The 25,247-nt window shown below is 37.7% G+C and overlaps 1 protein-coding gene across 1 annotated transcript; it reads right to left on the bottom strand.

The window, feature by feature from the left end:
* Window positions 1–485: 485 nt before the first annotated feature.
* Window positions 486–24,674, bottom strand: ganabb (glucosidase II alpha subunit b). Its single transcript, XM_052150062.1, has 24 exons — window positions 24,550–24,674; window positions 23,549–23,650; window positions 22,904–23,012; window positions 22,488–22,615; window positions 22,165–22,344; window positions 19,356–19,428; window positions 18,024–18,105; window positions 17,390–17,486; window positions 17,107–17,287; window positions 16,809–16,962; window positions 16,458–16,693; window positions 16,225–16,351; window positions 15,532–15,611; window positions 11,993–12,133; window positions 11,698–11,794; window positions 11,479–11,580; window positions 7,145–7,388; window positions 5,826–5,890; window positions 5,674–5,747; window positions 5,476–5,550; window positions 5,279–5,392; window positions 4,781–4,893; window positions 1,769–1,869; window positions 486–1,645 (listed from the first exon to the last, which is right to left on the bottom strand). The coding sequence occupies exons 1-24, from the start codon at window positions 24,570–24,572 to the stop codon at window positions 1,539–1,541; spliced, it is 2,805 nt and encodes a 934-aa protein (XP_052006022.1). The 5' UTR covers window positions 24,573–24,674; the 3' UTR covers window positions 486–1,538.
* Between the last annotated feature and the right edge of the window lie 573 nt (window positions 24,675–25,247).

Below are 25,247 nucleotides of genomic sequence, written 5' to 3'. Positions count from 1 at the left end.
ATTTGATATGTAAATTGTGTTGTGTAAATATGTTTATTGTAATTGGTATATGTCTCGTCACTGTCATGACTGCTGTTGCTCGGAACTACACACAGGACTTTACACTACTGTTGAACTTATGTATATGGTCGTGTTGACAATAAAAATGATTTGATTTAAAACACTTTAAATTCATTACATTTTATACTTCTCCCCAAAACCTTCTGCATTTTATAACCAAGCACTTATGAGCCCACTACAAACTGAAATTAAGGAATAATTAACTACTTAAAACTGAAAACTAAACAATACTAGGAAAAGTCTAACTTTTATTTGTAATTCAGTGTTGGATAATTTTCCCAATCATTTTTTAATTTAGCAAGCCATCAAGCAAAAAAAGCTTGAAAAAAAAGCAAACGTCTTCAAATTGAATATTTGAGTGAACAAATCAAGTAAACCTCACTTCCAAAAATATGAGGGGAAAAAAGCAAATGAAAGCATTTGGGAATGTACAGTTAATCTTTATTACCATCTTATTTGAACACCCATTTATAAAAACATTAGACATTATATTCAGTCTCAACAGCTTTCAGGGTCACCTGCAAAAATTTAATTAAACCATAAAATGGAAAATCAACAACAGAGCGTTCACATGAGATGATTTAGCAGGAATACACACAAAGCCCTTTTCAACAAGGCGCTCTGTTTAAAACATTTAAGTCACTCTGTTGGACATGATATTTATCATTCTATAATTGATGACCTTGAAATTAACTGTACAAAATCTTTTTTCATCACAGTACATGAGACTGGAATAATTATAAGTGCTGGGCTCAAAACATAATCACCCTGTCCCAACCCACCTGACAAGTGCACTTAGAAACAAAAATTAATCAACAAGAAATAAACCCTTGAAAAATATTCCAAACCCAAAAGTCCCCTATTAAACCAAGCCATGAGCACATCCTGCTCATTATTAGTCTCCAGTAAAGGACTAACTTGTTTGAAATTCAAAAACCCTTGACGTGCGATTGTGATCACAGATAAACCATTTACTGGAGCTTAAACATGATTAAAATTGTGGTACATGCAGTTATGATTTGTGGACCTGATGTGTTGTCCTTTTTTTAAAAGGTAGGATTTGTCAAAGACCAAATTGCTCCAGTAATAATTCAGATTTCCGCTGTGCACTGCGAGGGTTTAAATACATTCATCTCACAAAAATCTTCTGCCTTGTATGACGATTTAATTAATGTGACTTTAACACTACTTTTTCACAACATGGAATTAAAAACAAAACATTTAAGTGATAAATGACATTTCAATACATTTAAAAATGGAAAGAATTTACTGTCTGACCCTGCCAGTTGGATCCATTTCTTTTGAGCACTGAGATATTTCTGACCCAGAACATAGAATCTCTAATACACTTCTTAATTTTGTCATATTGATTCTGCGTCCTCAGTGTGTTTGTATGTTCATGAAGTAATAATGAAATTCTTGATTCTCTTTTTGGGGTCTATCTCATCAGGCCCTGGCTGCTGTAGAGCTCCAGTGCACTACTGCAGCTGCAGGGTCCAGTCGGCCCCGGCGTTCATCCCAGGTTTACGAAGGGTTAACACTGACATGGAGGCATCAAACTCAAACTCTACAGAGGTTTCTTTGCCTGTTTGACAGAACGCGATAAGATTAGGGAGTAATTTGCAGTCCATTTCATCTTTAGCATGAAGGCAATTTTAATAAAACATTTCCAATGTTGTGATTGAGAAGAGCTGAATAAATAGCTTACCATCCATCTTCAGAATAACCTTGCTGGGTTTTCTAGCCCCCAAAATGAAAACTTTTTCAATCCATGAGGGTGTAGTGAAGTTACACTCTGGACACAGGCTCCTGAGTTATGCAAGAAATGATAACAAAACTTTTTATATAGTATAATGTAAAAAAAAAAACACACACATATACACATACATTTTTGTAAATATTTGATTAAATCTTTTCATGTGACAACACTGAAGAAATGACACTTTGCTACAAAGTAGTGAGTGTACAGCATGTATAACTGTATAAATTTGCTGTCCCCTCAAAATAACTCCACACACAGCCATTAAAGTCTGTCAGTGCTCAGACCATACGCCGCACACTGCATCAAATTGGTCTGCATGGCTGTCGTCCCCGAAGGAAGCCTCTTCTAAAGATGATGCACAAGAAAGCCTGCAAACAGTTTGCAGAAGACAAGCAGCCTAAGGACATGGATTACTGGAACCATGTCCTGTGGTCTGATGAGACCAAGATAAACTTATTTGGCTCAGATGGTGTCAAGCGTGTGTGGCGGAAACCAGGTGAGGAGTACGAAGACAAGTGTGTCTTGCCTACAGTCAAGCATGGTGGTGGGAGTGTCATGGTCTGGGGCTGCATGAGTGCTGCCGGCACGGGGGAGCTACAGTTCATTGAGGGAACCATGAATGCCAACATGTACTGTGACATACTGAAGCAGAGCATGATCCCCTCCCTTCGGAGACTGCAGGGCAGTATTCCAGCATGATAATGACCCCAAACACACCTCCAAGACGACCACTGCTTTGCTAAAGAAGCTGAGGGTGAAGGTGATGGACTGGCCAAGCATGTCTCCAGATCTAAACCCTATTGATGCATCTGTGGGGCATCCTCAAACGGAAGGTGGAGGAGCACAAGGTCTCTAACATCCACCAGCTCTGTGATGTCATCATGGAGTGGAAGAGGACTCCAGTGGCAACCTGTGAGGCCCTGGTGAACTCCATGCCCAAGAGGTTTAAAGCAGTGCTGGAAAATAATGGTGGCCACACAAAATATTGACCAATTTGGACATTTTCACTTAGGGGTGTACTCACCTTTGTTGCCAGCGGTTTAGACATTAAATGGCTGTGTGTGGAGTTATTTTGAGGAGACAGCAAATTTACACTGTTATACAAACTGTACACTCACTACTTTACATTGTAGCAAAGTGTCATTTCTTCAGTGTTTTCACATGAAGATATAAATCAAATATTTACAAAAATACGAGGGGTGTACTCACTTTTGTGAGATACTGTATATTAGTGCTGTCAGTCCATTTAAATTTTTAATATCGATAAATAGCATAATTTGTAGTTAATCGCGATTAATTGCAGATTTTAAAAGTGCTGAAATTTGACACCACATATTCTTTTTTGTCAAAATGCATTTATTTCCAACTTAAGAAAACAATAAAATGCTTTATTAACATGTTCCAAACAAAGCCTTCCACAAGAAATGCACTAAAATAGCACCAATTCGAGTAACATTAAACGTGTCCCAAAGTGAGAGTTTGAGAAATTAAAAGAACTAGTCCCCCCCATAGGTTGCATATTTATTGCAATACTCTCATAATAATCTGCCGGTAGACTATACTTTGTTAGAGCAATGGTGAGGTCGCGTTCATGATTCACATCAGGGCGTCAAGCTTTGCACTCACTATGAAAAGCGATTCCAGACAAAAACGTCTCTTTCTGCATTTTTCTGATAGTTAAGACTTGACTTGCTTGTGTGGTAATTAAAATGCATGTTACAAATCCCATCTAGGCTAGTACATCATACAGTGCTAAGAGCTCCTTTCTCCATTTTAACACTGACAGGGAAGCACGGTCAAAGATTCTTTTATTTACTGAGATAACAACTTCCGCAGCTCTGTCATAGGAGAATATTATGACATTATCCTGCCGCGCTACGCCGTTTTATGCATGTAGGGTCATCTTGGTACAACGGCTCTGGCGCAATGTTTGTTGTGAAGTGTGCGTCAGTGTAATGACTCCGGGCAGACACATTACAAAGGTTCCACCCTTCACACAAATGTTTATGCCATATTAATGGTAAATGTGTTAATCTTAGAAAAATGAACAGGTTAATCTTTTAAAATTAAATCGCATTTAATTCCAACAGCTCTAATACACACACACACACACACACACACACACGCACGTACATCTATATGTTCATGTGATTATCTAATCAGCCAATCATGTGCCAACAGTGTAATGCATAAAATCATGCAGATACGGGTCAGCAGCTTTAGTTAATGTTCACATCAACCATCAGAATGGGTAAACAATGTGATCTCAGTGATTTGGACCGTGGTATGATTGTTGGTGCCAGATGGGCTGGTTTGAGTATTTCTGTAACGGCTGATCTCCTGGGATTTTCATGCACAACAGTCTCTAGAATTTACTCAGAATGGTGCCAAAACAAAAAAAAAAAAACATCCAGTGAGCAGCAGTTCTGTGGACTGAAATGCCTTGATGAGAGTCAACGGAGAATGGCCAGACTGGTTCAAGCTGACAAAGGCTATGGTAACTCCGATAACCACTCTGTACAATTGTAGTGAGCAGAATAGCATCTCAGAATACAGAAAATGTCAAACCTTGAGGCAGATAAGCTACAGAAGCAGAAGACGTCAGGTTCCGCTTCTGTCAGCCAAGAACAGAAAGCTGAGGCTGCAGTAGGCACAGGAGATCAGCATTTACAGAAATACCCAAACCATCCCATCTGGCACCAACAATCATACCACAGTCCAAATCACTGAGATCACATTGTTTACCCATTCTGATGGTTGATGTGAACATTAACTCAAGCTGCTGACCCGTATCTGCATGATTTTATGCATTGAACTGCTGGCACACAATTGGCGGATTAGATAGTCACATGAATATGTAGGTGTACAGGTGTTCCTAATAAAGTGGCTGGTGAGTGTGTATACTGTATATATTTAGGGAGAAAAGAAAGACAGGAAAAGGAGAGGTTAACAGAATACCTAGAGGTGAGAGCATTGTTGGCAAATGTGAGGCTACGATGAATGAATTCTTTCTTTGTATCATAGTCAAAAGTATGGCCATCGTCAATGTAGAGCTCTCCTTCAGCAAATTTCTAATAAAAAGGAAAGAGTTCGTTAAACAAACATTGATTTTACGCTGTGCAACATACGCATATTTATAAGAAACAACAATTAAATATACAATGATTAAATAATTAAAATGTATTATAAATAGTTATTTTTACATCATTTTAAATATATATAAGAAAAATAACAATTCAGATCATTTAAATGTATTACATTATTGTGTGACAGATGAGTAAAGCAATAATACAACAAGTGAATTTAGAAGGCAATGTATTGTTGATTTTCAAATTCTTAAAGGTTCCGATGGTAGGAATATTCTTAATAACGGTCAGGGGGACATGATTAATTGATTGTGTTTTTAATGCAATATCGACAGCCCTAAATTTAACTAGTTAAGAGACAGCTCTGTACCTGAGGACTGAGGGCCACATACAACGTGTATGGGTCATTTTCCATACATGCAGAAGACCTTCGTACTCTATCCTTCCTAGGGATGATAGAGCCACCACGCTGGAACACTGGGATCTAAGAGAGACATAAAAACCCTAATTAAACCAAAAGTTTTATATAATGTTGCAATTTTTTTTCCTAAAATGAAAGGCTCTTACAGAGCTAAGAGTGACTGGGATGTACAGATTCTGTGCGCCGTTGTGTTTCTGGAAGGTGTGGACATCGTACCAAACCTAAATATGAAAACAGAAAAATAAGATCAAGCGTTGGGGTGAGTGTGAAATGCTAGGCAGCTAAACATAAATAACATTTAAATAACATTGAAGTTACAACTAATCACAAAACACAAGTAGCACCTCTCCAGCTCCAGGCAGGTATGCTGTGACGCCACGAGATCCTTCCTCAGTGACTGGGTGAACCAACAAACTCCCTGAAAACAGAACCAGATTTTATCAAGCAATACATTCTGGTGGATATTTGAGAAATGTAGAAAGTTCTTATCTCTCACCTATGAGGAATTCATCATCAATGGTGAATGTCACTGTGTCCTTGGGATAATCGACCCACAGAGGTCTGACAAGAAACAGATAATTTATGTGAAATGGAATCACACTTGTGACTGCAAAAAAACATTAAAGTGGCTTAAAATAGTAAACAAAATCCTAAACAAGCATTCACTGAGATCAGACTCTGATTGATCTCAGATTACCCTTAAAGTACTGTCGCAGTACAGCGATGGAATCAGATGGTAATACCATGGTACAGAATAGTGTTGTCACGATACTAGAATTTCTAACTTCGATACGATACCTTGAAAAATATCGATATTCGATACCATATTCGATACCACAGAGAAAAAAACTGCCACAATATTAAGAGGGTAGAACTGTCTAGAACATGACAATGAGGTATATTTTACATGAACAAAATGTCCTGAGGTATTACACTTGTTCAAAAGCCTCTCAGATTGCCATACATTCAAAAACCAATAAAGTGCAAGTAAATAAAAAGTGCAATCTTTTGTATTTCCAAGTCAAATCAAATCTCAACAAAAGATACTTAAACGTCAAAAGGGGGGGGGTTGGGGTTGAGTAGCTTTCATAAGGTCTCTCGCTCTCTCCCTCTCTGCCGTGCACGCGCTATGTATGTTGTGTGCGCGCTATGTTATGCGTGCAGTATGTTCTGTCTCGCATGTGCGCTATAGATTCCGGGAGATTTGAACTAAATTGCGGGCATCAGGGAGAAGCTATCAATATGCGGGAGACTCCCGGAACTTCCGGGAGACTTGGGATGTCTGGCTTCATATCAAAAATATTTCCAGATAGCACTCCTGCTGTGTTCTTTATCAAACAAAACTGGTCGCGGGGGCGCCGCATGCACTCGCCATCTTTACATTCACTTCACTTTTGCTATTTAACCAGAGCGAATGAGAGGAGTGCGAGTGTGTGTGGTGTTTGTCAACGCGCCTTTGGAGAGCAGTGAAAGTGACAGCTCGGCTAGTATCGATACTTAGGGAAATTAGTATTGGTACCGTTCAGATATTTCAGTATCGATATTTATCGAAATATCTATATTTTTGACAACACTAGTACAGAATTCCCATATTTGTTTACTGTGCCATTGTATTTACATGCATTCTTTGAAGTAGCTTGGAATAATGATAAAAACATGGTAATATCATGGTACTTTTGGGTACCATTATTGTTGAATGATAAACTGTCAAATTACAAACAAAGAGATAATTTCACCCCATGAAAGGGCTATGTGAGATTATTTCAATTAAAAAGAACAGAAAAGTTGCTCACTGACCAAATGGACCTCACTCACCTCATGACAGGCATTCCGGTTTTGTGTGCATTGTAAAACTGCTGGTACCAGTATGGCAGCAGGGCATAACGCTGGCGAACAGCCTCCCGGATGATTGCTGTGTTCTCTGGGCCAAAGAGCCAGGGTTCCCTGCGTGGGGTGTCTAGATGAGCATGAGCTCGAAAGAATGGCTGATAGGCCCCCGTTTGGTACCAGCGAACCAGCAGCTCAGTGCTGGGATTCTTAAAAAAGCCACCTACATCAGCTGTGTGTAAGAAAGATAAATGTCATGATTACTGAAAATGTTATCCAAGCAGACAATCTCCAGCATAAAGCATTCAGTTCAATCTTCAAAGCTGAGTATATTCATTACTCTTTCAGTCTGATTTGTTGTAGGATTAAAGACCCCATGTAATCAAAATTGTAGTTTTATGGCTTTCAGTCCAAGTCTGTTAGATTTGAAGCAATCTATAAACTAGTGGGTAATTCTATCAACTGATAATAGTAACAGACCTACCTATCGGTTTAAAAATTAGAGGTTGACTGATAGTGGCACCCAAACATTAGCAGCATATTCTTCAAGTCTGTTAAGTTGCGAGGTGGAGTCGCTGTGGGTCGACTTGTTGGTCCATCACATACCACAGATGCTCAATCAGATTGAAACCTGGGGAATTTGGAGGCCAGGGCAACACCTTGAACTCTTCATTATGTTCCTCAAACCATTCCTGAACAATGTGTGCAGTGTGGAAGGGTGCACAATATCCTAGTGAAAGAGGCCACTGCATCAGGGAATACCATTACCATGAATGGGTGTACCTGGTCTGCAACAATGTCTAGGTAGGTGGCACGGGTCAAATTGACAGCCACATGAATGGCCGGACTCAGGGTTTCCAGCAGAGCATTTCCCAGAGCATCACACTCCCTCCACCAGCTTGTCATTTTCCCACAGTGCATCCTGGTGCACTGCCTTGCCCAGGTAAATGGCGCACACGTAGATGGCCATCCATGTAATGTAAAAGAAAATGGGACTCATCGGACTAGGCAGCCTTAATCCACTGCTCCAAGGTCCAGTTCAGAAGCTCGTGTACCCATTGTAGGCACTTGCGACGGTGGACAGGGGTCATCATGGGCTCTCTGACAGGTCTGCAGCTACACAACCCATACACAGCAGGGTGCGATGCACTGTGTGTTGTGACACATTCCTCCCAGAACCATCATTAAAATTTTCTGTGCTACAGTAGACCTTCTGTCAGTTTGGGCCAGACGGGATAGCCTTTGCACATCGATGAGACTTGGGCACACAAAACCATGCCGCCGGTTTGTCCCCCCTTGGAAACACTTGTTTTTCTGGAAGATTTCCTCTCTCCACAGAGAAATGCTGGAGCTCTGTCAGAGTGACCATCAGGTTCTTGGTAACCTCCCTGACTAAGGCCCTTCTCCCCCAATCTGTCAGTTTGGCCAGGCGGCCAGCTCTAGGAAGAGTCCTGGTGGTTCCAAACTTCTTCCATTTATGGATGGAGGCCACTGTGCTCATTGGGACCTTCAATGCTGCAGATCTGTGCCTCGATACAATCCTGTCTCAGAGGTCTACGGACAATTCCTTGAACTTCATGGATCAGATTGTGCTGACATGCACCATTAACAGTGGGACCTTATATAGACAGGTGTGTGCCTTTCCAAATCATGCCCAATCAACTGAATTGACCACAGGTGGACTCCAATTAAGTTGTAGAAACATCTCAATGGAAACAGGATGCACATGAGCTCAATTTTGAGTGTCATGGCAAAGGCTGTGAATACTTATGTACACGTGATTTGTTTTCATTTTTTATAAATTCGCAAAGATTTCAAAAAAACTTCTTTCACATTGTCATTATGGAGTATTGTTTATAGAATTTTGAGGAAAATAATGAATTTAATCAATTTTGGAATAAGGCTGTAACATAACAAAATGTGGAAAAAGTGAAGCGCTGTGAATACTTTCTGGATGCACTGTATAATATATATGTATATAGTATGTTTTACCAGATGAGGTTTAATAAGGAATAGATTTTTTTATTATTATTATCAGATATGAAGTTGGAGACAATGTTTGTGCTGACAGGGCAAATTTCCATAGTCACATTTCTCTTTGGATGCCCTCACCTCAATTTAGAACACTTTATCTAATCAAAATATCAAATCGAAGTGAGAATAAAAATATGGATGAATATTGTCGATGATTAAAGATTTAGAAACACTAAATCCTCACATGATTGTTAATCACAAAAATAAGGAAATAAAGAAATTGGCAAAAAATTAAAAAATAATTAACAATCAAAACTTTAGCCTGAAAACTTTCTGAAATTTGATTGATTTTACATAGAATAACCCTGAAGCGGTTGAAGATGAATACCATGGAACCCTGGTAGGGATGCACCAAAATTACGTTTTTGGCCAAAATACAAAAAAAAAAAAAAAAAAAAGAAAAAGACAAATGTTGGCTGATATTTTTACAGAAACTGTTACTTTAAAAAGTAGTAACAAAAACAGAGAAAAGCATTGTTTATGTTGCACATTAACGTCCACATCCCCAGAAGAGAAGTGATCGCTTTCTTGGTCATTAGAATGTTAAGAGCATTTTTCAGTGCTCTGCTATTCTTCTCAATTCAACGGCCTAATCTATTTTATGATGAAATGTGTAGTTAGAGAAAAATGGTTTCAGTAGAACACTCAGAATAATTTAATTTAAATCCAATTTAAAATAATAAATGGGTTTTTGGCCCAGTGTGGCCTACAATTTACATTTCAGTGCATTAGTACTCGTACTTTTAAATAGGGATGCACCAATCAGATACCTGGATCGGTAGTGGCTCCAATACGTAAGCTTTTAGATGGATTGTGTATCGGTCCGACGAGCCCGATCCAAATCCAATAATGTTTTTTTTAGTCATGTTCGTTACGGTCAAGCTCAAAACAATGACATAAAAAAAAACAAAAAAACAAAACACAATTAAAGTAGTTCATATGACTCGTGAATTTTAATCAAAGCCATTTGAAGACATGCGATAGCTCTGTGAATCACAAAAGGCTGTGTTTAATAAGTAAATATATAAAAACCACACACAGCTCCAGCACGTTATCGAATGGCGCTGCTCAGTTGACACAGACACACACACACACACTCGTGCCTATTTTTAGCATTCACAGCGGCGCGCAATATTTGAGCGCTACTCATGAATAACATCTGAGAAGTAGATGCTAGTTTGGTTCACTTATAATATGAATTTAGAACGGCACCAGAGTTGCATTTTACCAGAATCTGAATAAACGAATTAAACTACTGTGAACTTGCCTACAAACAGACACACACAGGACTTCCTGGAGAGTTCAGAATGTCAAAATAAAAGCATGAGGGTTTAAAAGTTAAAAGGTGCATTATTGGGAAATATTACTATTAGAAATAAATTAAAAAAAAAAAATATATATATATATATATATATATATATATATATATATATATATATATATATATATATATATATACATATTTTACACATACACACACAATAATAATATTTAAGTTGAATGGGTTCCAAAAAATAACTGAAAAGTGAGCTGATATCTTACAACTAAATGAACAAAATCCTTTAAAATCCAGATAAAAGTTGAAAAACTTTTGCAAAAAAAATAAAATGTTCTATTGATACTGGACTTATCGTTTATTTTGCTGCTTCATTATCCAGTAAATTAGTTAATAATTAAGTGTTTCTTACATTTATATTGAAATAATGAGTAGTTTGAGGTTTGTGTTTCTTTACATATTAAAGAGCACATCCAATTAGATCCACACAATAATGTAAAGATATTCTAAACTGATTATGCAAAAAAACAACCCTGGTATTGGATCGTCCGATACTGAGACTTCCGATATCAGAATCAGAACAGAAAAAGTGGTATCGGTGGATCCCTACTTTTAAAAGTTTGCAAAATGTAATTACAAAAGATATGCATTAAAATGCATCTTTCTCTTCTAGGAATAATGACCAAAAACATGATGACTGATCTTTTAATAGTAAGAGTGTTTGAATCAAATGTTTTCTAGAATGAGAAATGTATAATTTTTATTGCTTTGCAAATATATTTGCATGTTTACTTTTAATATCATCAGATTCGGTCCTCCATACTACCCCTAATACAACCTGCAACTGACAAGCAAGTAAATTTAGACGTAACAGAAGCCTACTGGCTCTTAAACTTGTCATAAGGTCCAAGTAGAAATCTGTTCTATGGAATTGCATTTAAAGTAATATCTTGAGTGCTACAAAAAGGTACTATGGTGACATTTAAATAGAATATCAAGGTTTTTGACTGACCTCCACAAAAAGAAATGCCCACAAGCCCCAGACTGAGACACATGGGAATAGAAATCTTGAGATGTTCCCATTCAGCTGCATTATCGCCAGTCCAGGCAGCACCTGACAAACACAACGAGACCATGTAACTTGCTCTCCAAGTGCATATGTAGACTAAAATGATAACACAAATATATCTCTTGAGCTTTGAGATGTTCACAAACTACTATATGAATTCACCATATCTCTGAGATCCAGCAAAGAAGGCTCTGGTCAGCACAAATGGCCTTTCAACTCCACCAGATCGCTGGATCTGACCCTCAGCAGTGGCCATTTGCTGAAACAATAAGTGGAACTTAAGACAGACTAACCATATCTATTTTTGAACAACCATTCACATGAAATCATCATTGCAGGTGGTAGAGTATAATAAACATAGCGTCAACATTAGTGAGGGTTGTTCCTCTTCCAGTGGTTTTAAAATCTTAATAGATTGATTAGTTCTTCATATTACATATCATGCAGAGTTCCTCACCACGTAAAGTCCATAGATATTGTGTACATCTCGGTGCTCCCAGCTTCCATGGAGTGCATCTTTATGCATAGTGACCTCTGGGCCATTGAACACAGATGGCTCATTCATGTCATTCCAAGTATAAAGATTTTCCATTGAGCCCTGAAAAGCAACATGTAAACTTGTGACAGTGTTTTTGTCCTTGTCACTTTTAAAGCACAATTACTCACTTCATACAAGTGTGTTCTAATAGCATTACTGTTTCTGTTTTAAAAGGTATTGATGAGGAGTTTGTTAATACATTCTATCATCAAACTATGCATTGGCATGGCTGCTTCTCTTCCTTCCTGAGACAGTCATTTGTGCTTACTCTGAATTAAAACGCTTTGTACTTATTTTTTCAAACTGATTGAGCGTAAACACTTGACACATGTAGAAGGGAAATGAAGCATAAAAGCATCACCACATCCTGTATCGGCAAGATGATTGGAGAGACGATTAAGAGTAACAATTGCAGCTTAACCCTTGTGCGAACATTCTTGAACATTTTTGTCTTTTTCCTTCTTTTTTTTTTATACATTTTGAAATTTCAACCTCAGTTCCCTTAATACCTCTAAAATCACTGTGTATACAAAATAGTTACACTCAGGACCTTAACCTGTTAACCTTTGCCAGAGCGCCAGCGCACGGAAGAGTTTTTTCCCCCCACAAGTTTAATGTTTATGAATAGATTTAACATGAAAGAACATCATTAATCTTGGCAAACTATATATCATTTTAAAGGTGTAAGCCTCAAGCATCGATGATAGAGCTCTGTTTTTCGATGAAAAGCTTATAACGAATGTATTTCTTGCATTTATGTAAGCAGTACAGATCAAAACACACGTAATCAAAAACGGAGTACATACCAGTAGTGTCGTAATAACGAGCCACACACGCATCCACTGCTAAAAGTTCCAGATTGAATGGAAAGGTGAGGGTCCACTGAATAACATCCCATAGAGCATTTTTAGTCCAAAGAAACAATAACGTTGTAACATCGATGGTTATTCCTTTGTTTACATCGAAGTTTCTTCAGGGTGAAGTATCATACTTGTCGGTTATGCAATAAAATTATGCATAAAAACAGACTCCGGTAGCCGAACGTTATATGGGTGTGTTGCTTAGAGTGTAATGAACAAATTAAGACCGCACACACACACACAAATACAAAGATAGGCAATATATAGGTCAAAATATCCAAACACTGCGGTCAGTTTTTTGATGTCATGATATGCTGATCCTATTATTTTGTCTTTACAACGAAAGCCAATGAAAGAATTGAAATTATATGACTGATAGAAAATGTAGCCAAGCAGTGCACGATTCCAACGATACCGGAAGTCTAAATTCCTCGCGAACAAGATGTTTTTTATTTATTTGAATCAGCCACTCTCGATTGAGGAGCTAACCTGCGACGTAGGCTGTGACCACACCCCGTCATTTGACAACAAACAAGCCATAGTAAAAAGACGGTTCCCCAGTCAACATCTGTTTTCGCGTCTTACTTACTGGACGGATTATCTCATCAAATGGATCGTCAAAAGAAGTTTTTTCTGCTGAAGATGTTTTATTTGCGATCACTTTCGAAGCAGCGATGACGAAATTGAGGAGAGTGAAGACAGCGTCGAGGGTGATATGCTTGAGGGCCGGAAAAGATGGTCCAATTTTACATCGGTGAGTTGCTATGTAACATGCACACATTATACGTGTCTAAGCGACTGCCCATCAGTTTGATTGTATGGGCGACCTTTAGTATGAATGCTGTCTAAGCGACTGCCCATCAGTTTGATTGTTGATTTATGAATGCTGTCTAAACGACTGCCCATCAGTTTGATTGTTGATTTATGAATGCTGTCTAAACGACTGCCCATCAGTTTGATTGTTGATTGAATGGCCAGCCACATAAAAACTATACAGAATTATTTACTTGACATGCGGTGCTAATTATCTTTCCATTCTTTCCCATGCAACAGCTGTGTGGATTATTTTATAACTGAAAAAGCATGGAACAGTGTATATGATGACTAAAATAGCTTGCAGTACCCTTCATAACATTTGGTCATTAGGTTGCTTTTTGAGGTATCCAAGGAGGCTTCTTGGTACCTGGACATAGTCTTGGAAAAAATATTGCAGAAATCTCATTTTTCATAATATCTTCCTCAAATGTGAAATATAAACTGATGAGACTTGTGGCTTTCAATCAATTACCTAACTGGATTCCTCCAGGTTTGTTTTCATTTATTTTTTCATAAAATAATGCAATGTTACTTGCAGTACAAATTATCTTCAAGACACTTTAAATTCTATAAATGTTTTTCGGTGTAAGTTTTTTCAACTTTTACATTTGGGTAATAAACTCCAAAGTGTCTTCTTTTTAAATATGTCTAAATTGTGCATGTAGAGCAAATTGTTCAGTAACTACAATTATTTTAGTTTGGGGATGTCATTTCTGGGGATGTGCCTCGGGCAGGGGAGGGAGAAAGGGAACTGACATAGTCTTGGAAAAAAGCTTGCAGGAACCCCATTTTTCATTATAGCTTCCTCAAATTTGAAATATAAACTGATGAGACTTGTGGCTTTCAATCCTTTACCTAATTGGATTCCTCCAGGTCTATTTTTATATATTTGTACATGAAATAATAAAACATTTTTTGAAGTTCACATTATTTATGAGGCACTTCAACTTTTATAACTTTTTATTTGTTTGAGCATTATCAACTCTGATTTATTGTTAGTAGAGTGCCAAGTGTCTTCTTTCCAAAGAGACCTTAATTGTGCCTGTGGTACACTGTTCTCAGGAGCTATATTTATTTTAATTCAGGTATGTCATTTTCAGCTGTGAGCCCCTGAGTGGGGGTGCAGGTTAACAGGTTAAGGAAAAAAAAAAAAAAATTACCAATTGAAACCCATTAAAACTGCAATAATTGATTCCAGTGCCATTAAAGCATAAAATCATGAATTCTATGATATTCTGCTTTCATTTCAGAGCCCTGGCTTCGAAATTTAAATTTTTTGTATTTTCCTCCAGATGGTGCCATTTTTCTAATGTTTAGCCTATGGAGCAAAAACATGCTTTTTTCCTATTTTCTGTATTATAGAGCACTGCAGGACAACTGAATAAATGATCCAACTAAAATTGTGTTGGTAAGGATGTCAACGTGTGTTTTGTATGAGTGCATTGAGAAATGTGCGTGTGTGTGTGTGTGTGTGTGTGTGCCGCGCATGTAAAACAACAGTGTCATTATATAAAGAAACTGCCATTTAAAGAGTTAAAATTCTGAAAATGAATATTTCGTAGTTATGATCAGAACTGATGTTGGAAAATAATATTAATATATAATATTATTATGACAGTTTAATTTTTTAGTCCTCAAACGGACCTATGAGTAACTTTTTTAAATTTAAGTACAAGGGTTAAATAAATCCATCTTCCTCATAATATCTAATACTCCACATGGTCTAGTTTCAGGTCTTTAATCTGGATTAGTGCTCTTTAAATGAGAACAGAAAGGTCTAACCTCATACTGATCATAGGAGAACATGCTGGCCCACCAGGCCCGCATCTCTGGGTTTGTAAAGTCTGGGTAACCGGAGTTTCCTGTGACAAGACCGGACCAAAAAACAATGAGTGATGCAGTTAATAGGGCCGTTAATGCTTATCCAATTAATTGCATGAAAATTTTTATTAAGAAGTCAATATATTTAATATCATAGAAATAAGTCTATCAATGGGCTACAATCCACAGAACAAAATGTTGCACTCAAATTAGTCAAATGAATCCAATATTAAAGAGACCCAAAAATTATAATCCTCATCATTTAATCACCCTCATGCCATCTAAAATTCATATGACTTTCTTCTGTGGAACACAGAATTAGATTTTAAGGATGTATGATTTTGTCCATCCAATGTAAGTCAATGGGGTTCAAAACTCTCATGCTCCAAAAAGGACATAAAATGCAGCATAAAAGTAATCTGTACATCTCATGTGGTTTAATCTGTCTTCTGAAGAATAAAATCGCTGTGGGTGAGAAACAGAGCTAAAGTACTTATTCGCTATAAATCTTGACAGGTACCAATACACATCAGTAAATTGCATTTTCTTTTTCTAGTGTTTATCACCAACATTTTGCTGACTGCGTTACATTTCAAAATTATTGAAAAAAAACTCAACCTTCAGAATTGCAAATAAATAATGAAAAAAGCTCACCTGGCCAGCACCAGCCTTCATAATTTCCACCATCCTTGCTTTTAGTGTAGAAGTCTTTAGAAGTAATCTCATTGTGGATTTTGTAGTTACTATCAACCTTGATGTGTGGGTCTACTATAGCCACCATCTAGAGGGAGATGTTAGATTATTGACACAATTAATTGACTTTGTATCTTTGAAAAAATTAAATAGCCACACTCAAAAAAACATTTTAACAAACAACTGAGGCTGACCTTACGCCTCTTGGCCAATAAAGCCTGTAGCATCTCTTTAGGCTGAGGGAACTTGTGTGTATCCCAGGTGAAGTAGCGCTTGCCATCTGCATGCTCGATGTCAAGCCAAATGAAGTCACAAGGGATGTCATGCTGGTCAAATCCCTGATCCACTGACTGCACATCCTCCTGGTCATTATAATTCCAGCGGCACTGGTGATAGGCCAGACTAGCGAGGGGAGGGAAGGACTGAGTGCCTAGAGAGTGAAAAAGCACAATATTAATATTTACTGTTTTTTTTCCCCAAGACTGTAGAATGACAAAAGATGTGTGACTGGTCTGATGTAGTTTAAAGCTCATAAGTTGTACTACCAGTGAGAGAGGTGTACTGTGAGAAGACATCTGAGGGTGTGGGCCCAAGCATGATGAAGACATCGATGATGCCGCTCTCAGAGATCCAGCGGACGTCTGTCTGTGGCGTCTCACTGGAGCCTTGCACGAAGTCCAGCATCTTTCCAAAAACGGTCTGTAAGAAAAAGAAAAAATGTCAACGTAATCTTTTACAAAATGTAAACAAAATCAAAACCTTTTATTCTTAATAAAAAATAAATCTGTGTTCAAATAGAAAAATGCAAAATAGAAGCATTTTCACAAATCAAATCTCTCTTACCTTTCCTGCTGTGTTAGAGCTAATGTCTACCCAGGTCTCAGCTGCATTAAGCCAGAAAATGCCCATGGTTCTTTGTGTATTATGAGCCAACATGACAGGTACTGATCCATATAAGGCCATCGGGTTATAGAGTTCATATTGAAAAACATCTAGATTATACAGTCTGTATGGGTCTCCACCACTAAAAACCAAGTGAAAAATAAAAAAAAGAAACAGTTCAACTTCATTGCTTATAGATTTCATAGGAAGCCATTTTGATATCTCCATTAAGATGTCTACTCACTCTGTAGTTTTGAGTTTTAGGTTGTCCGCATGCTCTGGAATTCCATATACGTGTTCTACACCAGGCAAGGAGAAGTCTAAACTGATCGATGTGGGGCCTAGCAAAAGAAACAATTTGAGACCGACGAATATCAGAGATGAAGTCGACCATAAATTACAGTGGTAGATCCACATTTTAATAATGCATTTTGTGGGGGGCCTGGGTAGATCAGCGAGTAAAGATGCTGACTACCACCCCTGGAGTTGTGAGTTCGAATCTAGGGCGTGCTGAGGGACTCCCGCCAGGTCTCTTAAGCAACTAAACTGGCCCGGTTGATAGGGAGGTTAGAGTCACATGGGGAAACCTCCTCGAGTCAAGATTAGGGGCTCTCAATGGGGCGTGTGGCAAGTTATGCGTGGATCGCGGAGAGTAGCATGAACCTCCACATGCTGCGAGTCTCCGCGGTGTCATGCACGTGAAAAGATTGAGTTTTTCAGAAGCGGCGGCTACTGAGACTTGTCCTCAGCCACCCAGATTGAGGAGAGTAATCACACCACCACAAGGACCTACTAAGTAGTGGGAATTTGGTATTCCAAATTGGGATAAAAGGGGGATATAAAATATAATGCATTTTGTATCAATTTAATTGCTATACCATTTGGTTTGGTATCTGTATGAGATTTAAATGTCTCCTCCCATAGACCATCCTCCTTTTTCTCACTCTCTCCATCCTCAACCTGTTATGAAAGGAAAATAAAGATATTAAATAAAAAGAATGCAGAGACAAACTAAATTTTTTAAATTCTTAAAGTGAGTGGTGCTTGCCAATGCAAAGCTTTATGCCACAATACTAGGGTGTTCTGAGGCCACGTCTCAATCAGTTCCCTAGTTCAGTAGTCAAGGCACTGATCAGGGAGTCAACCATATTAAGGGCTGCTTCAATCACAAAATCGTTCCAGTACACTGAAACTTCATGAATCATTGTTGCTCACCATGTTCCCTCACCGGAAATGTCGTCATGTCTTTTGAAGTCTCTCAAGTCATTAGAAGATGAGCACAACTTTAAATATATGTAATCAATGCCTTAATTTCTCTTTAAAAGAGATGTTGTTTGTAATGTCTTCCATCCATAATGACTATGAATGAGAAACAATCCTTTAAATCTTAAAAGTAGGTTTAAAATAAATGTCATATGTATAATATATATATATTACATACATACAATTTTATCTTTCATAACACTGTACATTTGAATATCTTCAACGGAAATGAATGAGTGTTGTTTATGCAACGAGGGTGCCGATTAATAACATAGGGAGCTGATTGAGATGCACCCTTAGTTTGTTAGCCCATTGTTATGCAATTGCCAGGGGTTACTAGATTGTTGCTTAACGGCCCAAATCAGGAGTCAGAAATGAAGATGGGCTCTTGACAAAAAAGGATGACGCTGTATTTTTTTTTTACATGTTTATAAAGAAAAAAATCCCCCCAGAATCAAATTCAGAGGGCAAATATGGCCCCAAAGTTGACACTCTTCTAGTGTGTAGCTATAGCTCACGTTATAGGACACCTTCAGAGGTGCCAAAATGTCATCCGAGTTAGGGGTTCATTCAAATCCCCAACCCTGAACATAAGTAATAGTAACAGTTGTGCTTTCATTAACAAGCACTATAAACTAGAAAAAGAAACCTGCCAATAATTAGGACCACAAATGTTGAACAGATGGCATTTTACTTCCAGACTTTCTCAAAAACAAAATGCTGTTATCTATGTTATGATCATCAAAACACATCACACTTTTAAAGTTACTACTTCACAGATTTCAATGTTAACTAACTGCAACATAGAGCTGCTAAACCAGATCGGGTGCAGCAACTGGATATGCAAGATATAAGTCTAACTGAAGACGTGGCATAGTGACACTAAATCTGGCTTACGTGTCATTTATCTAAAGCACACCCACTAATGCACACAAACATCAACTGACCTTGTCCCCTTCATCCTGCTGCTGAGCTTCATCTACACTCTCTTTTACTTCTGCACCATCTTGCTCTGCTTGCCTGTGATAAAACAAACACAAAGAATGGAATTCACAGTGTCGAAAATGATTGCCATTAAGTATTTGTTTTCTGCTTTCAAAATTCTTTCAGCAGCAAAATTACTCTATATTCTGTGACGTGTATGAAAGATGATTAATTTCAACCCAATTAGAGAACAAAATTGTAATGAGAACATGAAAAGGCACAAGCATTTATTTCATATGACAACACAAGATATATAAATAAATGATATTTACAGAGAAAATTAAATATGTTTTACTTAAAACAAAAACTCAAGATAAAAGATATACTGCATGTATTGATCAGCAATAAAAAAACGTATCTGTTACCTAACGTAACCTCGGTTCTCTCTAGATGAGGGAACGAGTATTGCGTAGCCGGCCGCGCTCGCGCCACGAGCGACTTTTCGCTTCAGTCAATGAAAACCAGGGTTCCAGCCTACGAACTACGCTTATATGCACTCTAGTCACGCCCATTTTGGCGGGCTTTGATGCAGGGAGCGCGCGGACGCCTCTCATTGGATGCGAGTTCGCCCAAGCTCGTCTATAGGCTGCAGCAGTTGCCACAGAGCAACCAATGAGCTCGCTAGCTAGCCCGCTCAAGGTCTGCAGCTGCCGCACTGCGTTGACAATGGATACAAAAATTAAGGATAATTTTTTGGCTTCAATATCTCAGAAAAGATGAATCTTTCCCGTAGCGTAAGCTAGCTTACGCAATACGAGAGAACCTCTCGTAAGAGAACCTTATTTTTTAGCACAAAATCACAGATACAAGAAATCAACCATAAGATTGATTAGCTGACACAAAGCATTATAAGGAAGGTACTTGACAAAAACAGTGAAACAAAAAAATCTTGAAGTATAATTGGTGACTGAGGTAATGGACATGTAGTTTAACAAACATGATGGGCCTCATTCATGAACATTTTGTAAATAAACAAAAGAATTGGGAGTAATTTCAGCATATAATGGAGCTTCCAGAAAACATTCTGCCGGAATTATGAATGGTTTGTATTCACCAGACTTGTTAGTACAACTTGTGTACTGTATTTGCGCATGCACATTCATTCACAATTATCATAATCCATGCACATGAAACACCACATAATGAAGGCACCAGACTCACTAGTAAATGAGAATAGGAAGATTCTGACAAATATGCGAAAAGTATTAAAAGTTTTTATGGAGTGCATTCATAGTAAAATATAAATTTAGCAAACACTCAAATCCAAAAAGAAAGTGAGGAACTTATCTTTGCTGTCATCATAGGTTGTTGTGTGAATTAGTCCAAGAGGTCAATAAAAATGGTTTGTCATGAAGCTTAATGTAAAAACTGTTCAGTTCATGCTGACAGGATGTTCACCACCTTCTCTGGTTCAGTTGAGTGCATCGCCAGAAACATTGGAGAAACTTCTCGAGTAGGCTAAATCCAAGACTGTACTGTGATATACTTCCCTTACAACAGGAACAATCTTCAAAGAAATTGATAGAATGCCTGAAGGTAGTTGGCCGAAACGCTGAAAGATATTACAGATTTAAAAGCTATACAACAGTGTGCAGGCTTTTTCTTTTTTTGCGTTCAATTGTTTACGCACCTGCCCGAGATGTGTTAGTTTATGGTTTTACCACTGACCATACGTCAACTGAATGTGATTAACTGATGCCTATCCTAAATGATGATAACTAAGAGCTTTTATCAAATATAAAGAAATGCCTAGCCAGTCACTTTTTTCTCAATTTTGTTTTTTTAAAGTAAAAGCAAAGAAATTATTTTTTTATTATTTATTCGTTTTTATGGTTAATTTCAATAATTTATTAAAAAACATTTCATTACTTAATTTCACTTCTATCAAAATGTAGTCATGGCAGTTTGTCTGAAAGAACACCACATTTGGACGTCTAACACACGATTTACACGTGGTCGGGAGCAGGAGTGCATTGTTCATAGCGACTAACGTTATGAAAATACAAAAATGTATGTCAGACCAGCTTTACAAACGATTTACACACAAATTAGTTCTGCTTGTGTTTCATGATCGAGACCCATTGTGTTTAATGTGGTGTTGATACAATTTAAGTCAATAAGGTCAAACATTTTCAAGCTCCAAAAATGACAAAAGCAGCATAAAAGTATTCATACTCTCACAAACTCAAGCAATTTTCTGGGTTTAATATAAGTTAAGCTCAATCGTCAGCATTTGCGTCATGTTGATTACCAAAAATAAATAAATATTTGACTCGTTGCCCCTTTTCTTAAAAAAAAAAAAAAATGTATCTGAGACAATTAAAATGAAAGTAAATGGGGCCAATCCATAAACATTAAAATACTCACTATTTCAAAAGTATAGCCACAAGCCGTAGAACAATATGCATGTAAACATGATTTTAGTGTGATAAAATCCCATACTAACCTATTCAGTGTAACGTTTTATAATTTTACAACTTCATTTCCATGACGATGTAATGCTATAATCCCTCAAATTCAAAATGGCCGTAAAAATGAAGATTTCTGACTTTAAATCCTCCCCATATACTTTTATTGTAAGTGCCTTTTTTTAAGAAAAGGAGGGATGAGTCTAAATTTATTTTTGTGGTAATCAACATTATGCTATTATGTGATAAATGCTGTCGACTAAGCTTAACTTGCCCTAAACCCAGGAATATTCCTGTAAGAAAACATGCAGGGGTAAAAACAAATTGCTTACGGCTGAAATGGAAAATAAAGCCAAATGCTTACGTGTCCTTGCGAAGCCGCAGGTGCTCGAAGGCCAACAGGCCACGAGAGTTAAGTGACAGTAGCACCTCTGGCCCCTTCATAATGTCCAGCCTAAATGGACGGGCACTAACAATCAACCTCTGGCTCTCTGCTCCCAGTGACAACACAACTCCATTATCATCCTGAGACAACACTGAGAGACTGGAGATAAAGAGAGGGAGAGAAATGGAAAGCAAAGGCATGAGAAGAGGGACGTGGTTAATCAGAGGAACAGACTAAATCACGCATGTGGTTGAGTGTTCCCTGAATAATAATGTGTGCTCTCAAAACAGAGGGACACTCACGGCTCAGTAGGCGGCTCTGCTATGAGCACGTCTGGCACCTCAAAGCGAGGCTTCAGAGGCCTCAGCTCATTTATTTTCACCCGTGTCATATTTCCCTTCAGTCTGTACAACTCCAACAGTAAATGCACCTAAATAGAGCGAAAGAACAGATTGACCCAAATCAGGACTGAAATTATATGAAACTGAAATAAATTAACAAAGGTAATTGAAAAACACAAACTCAACTACAACAAATTTTCATGAAAACTAAGATAACACTTAAAATACCCACAAATCAATTTCAGTTTAATACACAGTAAATCATAAAATGTTAAACCTTTCCAAACCACCTTCAATAAACATGATAATGCCACTAAACAGCAATAAAACTAGATGGCCCTGAGAAATTGAAAAGTGTTAAAGAGCATGAAACAGACCTTGTTGTTGTCATTGATGAGCTGGAGGGTCAGTCTAGATTTGCTAAGCTCCAAAGTATCCAGAAGAGCTCTGTATGGAGACTGGCCCGGTTTGAGTGCCCGTTGACGTCTACGAACAAACAGAGTGACAAGAATCATTGATTTTCTGGAACCTAATAAGACTCCAGGTGTGCTAGCCAGCGTTAGTTTGTTCATTTTTAACCAAAAGATCTTACATAGCTTTAATATTCCCATTGTTTTCAATTGTTTCTCATTAAATGTAACACAGTAATGTATTAGAGTAAAAAAAACAATAAATAATTAATTTTTAAAATCAAAAAAAATAAGAGTAATAATATGATGATTAAATACTTTTTAAATCATGTATGATTTATTCCACATTACGATATTGACAAATAGGGTAAATTGTGCTGAACTTTCATAATAAAAAAAATTCACAATGTAAAAAAATAAATGTATTTGCCCTTAAAACAGGCTTTCTTCAGTAATAAGCTAAATATATTGTTTCATTTGATTTTGGAGTAAAACAGGACCAGGATATTTTCTTATCAGGTTTTGTGAGAATCACCCCCCATACATGCAATGCTGGATTTATGCTGCAGAGATTATTGGAAAATGTACAGATTTACAGTATAACTGACATACTTGCAGAAGGCACTCTGATCGCAGGTTTTAAAGTTTCCCCGGTCCACAGCAAATGTGCTGCTGAAAAACAGAGACAGGCAGACCACAGACAGCAGCCCCATCCTAAAGAAACAGGAGAGAGTTGGGATTTGAATGGGTTACTGTTATACAGTAGATCTGGTTTGTATAGTGATATGAGCCGGGTGGATACACTGAAGTTACTGAAAGAGGCAAACACAATAAGAGTCAGTGTTTAATTTACTTCCTTCTTTACCATCCTTAAAGTTCATTTTCATGTCTGTGATAGACATGTGACACTACTCACAATCTGGACTCATTCATTCATTCATTCCTTGAAAGAAAATGAAGCTAAAACGAGGTTTCACTTGAGATATATGCATATTAAACATACACTTACTATCCAGGAAAACAGTATTATGACAAATTAAGATCATTTAGAGATTATATTTCTATTCAAGCGAAACTTTACCACAAATTTGTCCGTTTTTGCAATAAATAACTCGATAAACTACTTAAACGAAGCAAGCATTTGGACTCCTATATTTGCTGGATATGTAGAGCCAGGCCCAAATCCAAAACGTCCATTTCAAACTTGGTAAATTTAAGTACAACCGGTATCCAATTAAGATCTCATGAGAATCCTTTCATTGTCTTTATCTACCGACAGATCTTCAACGGCAGGATGAGATGCAAACGGCTGCAACGCATGCTCAAACTATCAATGCGATTAAATATCCTCAATGATTCAATTACATAGACGACAAAGGTGTATAAAGACATTGATATCTTGTGAATTAAAAACATGATTCGCCATAATCCCAGTGATGGTACAGCCACGCATTCACCTCCACTATCGGCTTCCTCTGTCAACACCTACAGCAGGTTTACAATGCCCAGAACTTATACAAACAGCACAGCAGTTATCTTAAAATGAAGACATATGAAACTCAATGGAGTGCATAATAACGGACTGATATGACGGATTAAAGTCTTTGTTTTACCTTTCAATGGAGAAACCCGCCATCTTGGACACACAGCGTTAAACCCAGCCTCCCGGAGGTCGGTTAGTTTCACGAGGTGCTCGCTGCAGAGCAACGTAAGCTCCTCCTCTCTTGACCAAGTCTAGCTCCACCTCTATGGATCAAGTGAAGTGACTCATTTCGCCACCTGATGGCTGTTAACTTGATGGCTGATTTTTTTTAATTGTTGATGCGCAAAGATTAGGTCAAAGTAACCATAGATTGGCATGGAACTGGAGATGCTGGCATAGCTGATATTGCCTGACCTTTCTTTAACATTTTTCATGATTTTTTGGCATTTGTTGGAGCCATTATTTTGAATTGTATTTTTTTGTTGTTACACTAGAGGGCGTATTAGTATATTTAAGTAAGGTGGTGATGAGTCACAGGCGCGCTTATGGAAGGTCAACAAACTTTTTGACCGTGCAGTGTTGAGTATTGGATTGTGCAAGACTGTGCTCATGCCCAAAAATATGTTTTGAATCAGATATTTTGGTTTAGTATTTATTTTCGTTTTATTTGTTGTTTGCACATCCAAATGGACAATAAATGGATTTGACTTATCCAAAATTGTTTTGAAGGTATGGACAATGCATTTATCTTTATTCAAGACAAGAGCACGCGTCAGAAACAGACTAATGAAACCATCTGCGTCCCTATAGCATTGTTTCTGCGACAAA

This window comes from Xyrauchen texanus, chromosome 19 (assembly GCF_025860055.1).
Source record: "Xyrauchen texanus isolate HMW12.3.18 chromosome 19, RBS_HiC_50CHRs, whole genome shotgun sequence".
In the NCBI taxonomy this organism is placed as follows: domain Eukaryota; kingdom Metazoa; phylum Chordata; class Actinopteri; order Cypriniformes; family Catostomidae; genus Xyrauchen; species Xyrauchen texanus.
Note: the sequence above shows the minus strand (reverse complement) of the source record. Positions and strands in the feature narration are given on the sequence as shown.